Raw genomic sequence first — 7,655 nt, 5'->3', positions numbered from 1 at the left:
AAAAATGAGGCAATTCTACTAACGCTGGTGGCACCTGTCTGAATTTAACAAGTAAGATACCGTAAATCCATGGATTAAGGCTTTACTGAAACCAGCTTTCACCAATTCCAGGTGGATGAAGGCATTAATAGTAGAATCCCAGCTTTATATCTGGGATCAAGTGCATAGTGTAGAGGTGGAATTGAGTCGTTTGTTCTTTTATCATGTGACTCCTATATACCCGATGAAGTTATATATACATATTTTCATTATAGGATCAATAGTCAAAGTTGGTGTATGCAGACGTGTTGGGGGATCTGATTACTAAAAATGGAAGATTTTATTTTATTTCTTATCGAAGGAACAAAATGAACTAAATGAATAAAAAAAAAAAAAGATTCCTTCATTTTGATGAACAAGATTCAAAGAACCAAATCCCTAAAATGATCCGATCTTCCCATCGCTAATACGCACACAAAGTGTCAGAAACCCAGAGTTTTATTTCATCTTCGCCCCATACAATATCGTTTAAATAACAAACCTGTTTTGCATTTCACTGATGTTTTTTTACAAAGATAAATTAGCATATTACAATATTAAAACACAACAAAGCTACAAAAAAGCCCAACACAAAATTGTGTGTATGTGTCTGAGGCACTTTGTAACATACATTCACTTCAGCGATTGTCTTGCAGTTTACATTGTGTGTGTGTGTGTGTGTGTGTGTGTGTGTGTGTGTGTGTGTGTATTGTTGTGTGCTTGTCCAAGAGGACGTTCGTTATATAATTTTAAATAGTTCACGCCAAGTGTTTAAGACCAGGAAGGTTTGGAAATGTCCACACCCATTTCATTACATAGTGCACTATTTATTGTCGTTATCTCGTCATGTTTAGAAGCACATGGAGGACAGTGTCTTAACCTATGCTAATACACCATTTAATTAGGGAGGCTGAAGGAGATGGTCATGTTCTAGCTGCCCTGAGGTGATATGAAAACTAGTTTATTGTGTATTTGTCCTAAATCTGTGCTAACAATTGTGTTTCAATCAACATTTGTAACTTTATAAGGCAACACAATGTTGTCAGAATCATTGAATAACAACCAACAATCAAATCCCTAAAACTTGTAAAAGGAAATTAGGTGTTTTCTGGAGATTTATCATTGATTATCTCTTGCTAGTTATGTTAGCTAGCGAACTCTTCGGTTGTCTTTTAGCTATTTAGATGGCTTTAGTTAGTGCTGTTTTTTTGTTTCATGATTAATGCCTTTATCTAGTCTATCAAAGATGTAATTAACATGATTTTGTCTCACATTAGGCTGTTTGTAGAAGCTGTATGAAATATATCAATTCTTCATGGAAGAATTTGGCCACAGCTCTACTGTAATGCGATTTCCATTACCCAGATAGGGAAAAAGTAACGTTTTCTACACAAGTACTGTAGGGTTTCGTTTGTTAATGTTGGCAAACTGTATCTGAAATCAATTCCGGGCTAATGTGAGAACAAATCAGTGTTTCTATTGTCTAGATTTGACACAGATTACAGTCAAATGCTTGTCATGCCTAGCATTCGACCAAAAACATATACGCAATTGATCAGGAGGAACGATAACCTACACACACACTTAAGTTTGCCTTCGGAGTCAGATTGCGTTCTAATGCCGTCGATTCCACTACAATTATTACATTTTGTCTGATTTCATTTAGAGTTCTTTCACTTCATTGTGTTTATTTAAAGATGACCTGCGATGGCTAGTTCCTGTGATGGCTAGTTCCAGCAGCAAAAATATATAAAAAAACAGAAGTATGAAAAGTGCACCAGTTTCCCTTTCTAAGGGTTCAGAGTAGATTAATCTAACTGTGGTGAAGGTGCATCAAAGAAAATGAGGAACCACACAGGAAACAGAGTTGCAGTACATCAACATGCAGACAGACCATTACATATTATAAGTATCGTTTCCTGGTGCCCCACAACCCACTTTAATTTCCTGTTATACAGTCGGAGTAAGTTTTGTAAAATAATACTGTATTAGAATGACTAAAAAAGGCAGAATCTGGTGGGTTTCGTCATTGAAGGTTTTGTGGTATATTGCTTAGTAAAAGTTGCCGTTTTACATTTAATAAACTTCACAGAAGTAGGAACAATAGTCGGCGAAAACACGGCAGGATTTTTATAGAACTCTTCTATTTTCACTGTTGTTATTTTTTAGGTCACTACATTTAAAAAGAATGAGTATAAAGCAGTGTTTGGCTGTACGACTTATTCTGAATTACTCATTTATACAACTGAGCAGTTGAGGGTTAAGGAGCTTACTCAAGATCCCAACAATGGCTGTTTAGTGTTGCTGGGCTTTGAACTTACTACAATCAGAACTCCACCGTCTTAATCGTTCAACAAACAGCTAACAAATAAAACCCATTTAAATTTATAGCATTTGGCAGACGCCCTTATCCAGGGTGACTTATTATTATTAATATTATCTACTTTTACAACTGAGCTGTTGAGGGTTGCTTAAGGGCCCAGCTATGGCAGCTTGATGGTGCTTTAAACTCATGACTTTTCAATCGGAATTCCAGCATCTTAAACACTCAGCTACCCGTTCCCTAGTTCCTTGCACTTCCTAAGACCCTTTACAGTTTTAAACTTAAAGTTTGACACATCAAAATGTGAATCTGTTGCTAATATAAAGGAAAGGGCCTATAATGGAGGAAAAACAAATGCACATAAAAAAAACCTTCCATAATGCACTGAATACTTCTGTAACCCCAGACTGATGTTTAAGTCAATAGTGCATTTATAGTAAGGTGTTTATGTGAACTCTGTAGTGAACTGAGTGTGGTGATGAGGAGACATTTACACTCCAGTAAGCTGTAGTGAAGCAAAGGCACTACTACATCACTCGAGACGCATCTGTTTCCCGGTGCTACATAGTGCTAATAACTGTACATGTTGTCCTCAGGGTGCCCGTCTGCATACGGCAAAAGCCATGGTATTAGTATCCAAATGCAGAGAATAGATGGGCGTGGTCTGTATGCGAGGTAAATGGTTATGTTTACTGAGGAGAGAAAAAAAACTTCCTATTTCCCAGGTGTCTGCTGCATTGTAGGTGAAAGCTACCACAATTTGAGAGGTCTGAGAAATAAGGCACTTCATTCGGCTCATTGTCCTGTTCCCAAATGTGGAAAAGCAGCCCTGCTATTTCCTGCAAGTACACCGCTTCCTGTCATGACACAACTTCCTATTGCATGTTTTCCACTGTTTTCCAGTGTAGAAAAAAACAACAACCTGATGACATTTGTCCAGACAGAACAATGATGCATAAGTGATACAGTGGCAGCAAGTGTCCACCAGATGTTGCTCTGTCCATGCCAGACGGATTCTCCCTGCCTCACACCACAGTCTCGTTCCCTTTACCACTGACGTTTTTGTTAGTGTGGGTTCGTCGTGTGCTGCTCTGTGGGCAGAGGAGGCGTATCCAGCGGCGTTTCCAGGTCTGCAGTGTCTTGGCAGACCACACCCACATGCCACAAGTTACGCCCACCAGCAAGGACATGAAGATCCTGAGCATCTCGGCAGCGGCGTACGAGTCACTCGGTGCTCGCTGAAAGTCAGACCAATTTGAGACACGATAGAAGTAACACGCCACGACGCAAGAGGCCGGGACAGTGTAGAGCACAGAGAAGACGCCGATCTTCACCATGAGTCGTTCCAGCTTGTCTGTTTTGGCACCATCTTTCTGCAAGTTGGACCGGATCTTAAACAGCGAGACGAGACCGGCGGCAATGAACAAAGTCCCAACAGCCAAATATGTAAACAACGGTGCCACCACAAAACCTGTGAGTGCCTCTAGGTTCTGGTTGCCGACATAGCACAGGCCGGTAAGGTCGTCCGCGTCGACCAGGCGCATGACGAGCACCACAATGGTTTTGATCGCTGGGATTGCCCACGCTGCCACATGAAAGTAGGAGCTGTGCATCTCGATTGCCTCATGTCCCCACTTAAGTCCTGCTGCTAGGAACCACGTAAGCGTGAGGATTACCCACCACACAGAGCTTGCCATTCCGAAAAAGTAAGCTAACAAAAAGACCACTGCACAGCCAGAGTTCTTCAAGCCATCCCTTGCTAGCATGGGGACGGTAGCCTCATCAACATCGCATGAAACACGCTCGCGTCCAGCTGCTAACAACACCAGAAAGGCGGCGCTGTACGCGTTGTAGCACACGCTCAAAAAGGCGATCGGACGCTCCGGGTACGAGAACCGTCCCGAGTCGAGCAGGAAGGTCAGCACGGTGAAGGAGGTGGAGACAAAGCAAAGCCCTGCCCACAGTGCTATCCAGGCATCCGCAAAAGTCTTTGCAGAGCGGCTGTATAATCCAGAGTCATAGCCACACTGCAGGACGCAGGAACCGCTGCGCTTTGACCACACATAGCGGTCTGGTGGACTGGGGTCGTCGCCTGGGTCATGGTCAAGTGGGAGGCACTCAGCGTCGAGGCCGTGGCGTGGGCGCAACGTGCGCACAGATGGAAAACGTACGTCGTCCTCGTCCTCCTCGCCCGGACCCTCCATGCACATGTGGGTGTGATCATTTGAGGGTGGGAACAGGCTGCAGTTTAGCAGGTCAGGCCACGTGAAGCCGAATTCCTGTAGAACTGGCAAACACTTTCTCTGTACCGAGAGACACATGCTGCCACACGGACCGATCAGCTCCGGGACCTTCTCAGTACACATTGGGGCGTAGACTGAGCACAGGAAGAACTAATGGGAAAACAGAAATAAAGAATAAATGACAGCGATTAGTTGTGAAAGCACATCTTCATATATGCACTTAAAGAATTAATCTTGGACATGAGTGAGAGCCAGCGTATTTGGTACCCCATCAAATTAACATTAAGTGGACATGTGTGTCTCTGCATTCTTGTGTTTGCAGTCTGGTTCTTTAGTGATCTGAGTGCTTTTTGAGTGATACATTCGGATACCGTTCCCAAGCTATACTTTTGCACTGTGAGTCTGGTAAAGGTGGGACCAGAGGCGAGACTCTTCAGGCGGGACTCTCCAGATGTATTCCCACAAGAGTAATTTCCATGTCTGGGGCGAGTTCCAGAATGCCCTTGGATTAACCTGCCTGAGACTTATTGCATTGTTCTGCAGTTACTTGGGGATTTTTGTTCTGGAACACAGCTGGTTAGTCAGACATGAGTGTTACAGTCAGTGGTGGAAAGAGTAGTGAAAAATCCTTCTTGGGTAAAAGTACTACTACTTCGCAAACAAAGCAGTGTGAATAGAGTAAAGGTACCTGTCCTTACTACTGCTCAAAGTACGAGCAACAAGAAGCCCTTTTTAAAGTCAAGAGTAGTGAGTATTATGCTGTGAATGTTATTCCACTCTTTCATCTGAGGCATTCCCTTTTTAATTAATGTTTCTCAATAATAATTAAAAAAAAAGTTATTTTTTTTTTTTTTTTACTGCTGCCACTGAAATTCCAGGCATGTAATATCTGAAAAAAGCAACCAATAAACAGGTAACATTTCTGACAACCATTCTATAGAGGTCTTCAGGGTCCCTGATGGTCTAGTGGCTAGGGTGCGGCGATCCCTGGTCAGGGAACCAACCCCAGCCACTCTTAGTGCAGGTCCCAAGCCCGGATAAATGGGGAGGGTTGCATTAGTAAAGGCATCCAGCGTAAAAACGTGCCAAATCGAACATGCGGATGATCCGCTGTGGCGCCCCCTAATGGGAGAAGCCGAAAGAAAGATTTTATAGATAGAGGTTGTCACCTTATGACGCTTTGCACGAACTACGGGTGGAATTTTAATTACGACGTAAACAATCATCCGCTGCTGTGTTGCTAATATTGACTGTTAATATTGACTACTACTTCCGGCAGAAATGTTACTCATAATCGTTTGTATGGCGCTGCGATACTGCGCTACTTCCCCTTCGACTTTCTGTCTCTACTTTATCCATCTGTTTCCCGGGGGATAAAGTAGCGACAGCAAGTTGAGAGGAAGTAGCGCAGTAAAAGTACCGAAACAGCACTAAAAATTTTGTAAAAAGTAAAAAGTAGAAATACTTTGAAGTATTACTTAAAGTACAATTTTTGAGAAAAACTACTTCGCCACAGTAATGAGAGTATTTGTAATTCATTACTTTACCCCACTGGTAACAGTCAACTGACTTTTGGACCAGACATTTTTATGAAACACAAATCGGATTGCAAACGTTCCTAAGTGTAATTCCAGGCAAAGGGATGACTGCAGCATGGTCACCCAAGTGTCAAGTCAAAATTACTTAGTGGCATAGGATGTAAATGTGTGTGGGTGTGTGTGTGTGTGTGTGTGTGTGTGTGTGTGTGTGTGTGTGAACAGACCTGGTTGATATGTTACAATCGTGCCACAGTTTGGTTAATGACAGTTTCCTGCAGTGCACAAACACAAACCAGGAACCAAAACTCCATGTTACTGAGTCCCCACACCATCTATTACTTTCTTTATCTCTAATGCGAAACGAGACAGATGTGTCCAAGAGACATATCCATTAGCAGTACATTGGTGTAATATGTTGTGAGTAAAATATGATAACATCAGTGCTGTGAGAAGTCCAAATCCAACTGCAGGTGTAAACTCATAACACACACTTCGAACAGTACACAGTGTGTGTTTAGGTGTTTGTGAGAGACATCTGACTGTAAAAATGCTGTCAAAAGAATTCCAGCTTTTCTGTAAAACTACTGAACGGGGAAAAAAGATAGATAGTGATGGATTCAATTAAAACGGTGCGAACAAACACTAACTCAACAAATAACAACACATTTTTAGTCATTGTTGTGGTTTTTAGCGAATGCTCATGTATTTGTACACCAATGCCTATTTTTTCCTTTTTTTAACACAAACCTGTTCGAAGCTTGCCGCGTTTCTCCGTTCCATTCTCTTTTTATAGCTTTTGTCCACTACAAAATTTAATCTATCTGTTTTCAAACATAATTTACTGCTGCTTTACAACGTTCAAATGCTCGCTTTTTGTATCCTTAATTTATGCATATATCATTTAATTATTATACAAAATTGTAATAATTATTTTCTAGATGTGTATATCTTCAGAAGTGAAATAAATGTATTTTATTTAAACGGAAATTGTCCAAACGATGTTGTATTATATTTTACAAATGGTTTTTCTAAGAATGGCTGTCGCCTTGCCAATTATCACCGCAACTATCATTCAAAACAAAACAAATATTGATCATTGATAAATTGAAGATAGTTAAACTCAATATGTGGCTTTTGCATTTTTATGTACACTGTTATACATAAATTCTCAGAATTTTATACCCTATGGTTTTTATAGTTATAATAAGCAAAACATCTCCTTTTTCTTATCCAATCAATCGATTAATCAAAGAAAAATAATCGTCTGATTAATCGATTATCAAAATGATCATAAGCTCTATATCTATACATATGCACTGACCACCCACACACACATCAGAGGTGGGAAGTGATGAAGAACAAATACTCTGTTACTGTACATGTCAATATTTCTGGTATCAGTATTTTACTTCACTATTTATTTTTCAGACATTTTTACTTTCACTCATTTAAGTTTTTACACAAATATCTGTACTTTTCTACATCTTATATTTTAACCCAGACTTTAGTTTTAATCTATTTGGTGACATCATG

General features: G+C 40.7%; 1 protein-coding gene across 1 annotated transcript in view; it reads right to left on the bottom strand.

Annotated features, from left to right (window-relative positions):
• Positions 1–459: 459 nt before the first annotated feature.
• The window catches only part of fzd4 (frizzled class receptor 4), an 8,085-nt gene continuing 889 nt past the window's right edge, over positions 460–7,655 (bottom strand). Inside the window, exon 2 of the mRNA XM_046863404.1 lies at positions 460–4,734. Within this exon, the coding sequence (XP_046719360.1) occupies positions 3,367–4,734 (1,368 nt within the window). The 3' untranslated portion in view covers positions 460–3,366. The remainder of the gene's footprint in view (positions 4,735–7,655) is intronic.

This window comes from Silurus meridionalis, chromosome 12 (genome assembly GCF_014805685.1).
Source record: "Silurus meridionalis isolate SWU-2019-XX chromosome 12, ASM1480568v1, whole genome shotgun sequence".
NCBI classification, from domain to species: domain Eukaryota; kingdom Metazoa; phylum Chordata; class Actinopteri; order Siluriformes; family Siluridae; genus Silurus; species Silurus meridionalis.
Note: the sequence above shows the minus strand (reverse complement) of the source record. Positions and strands in the feature narration are given on the sequence as shown.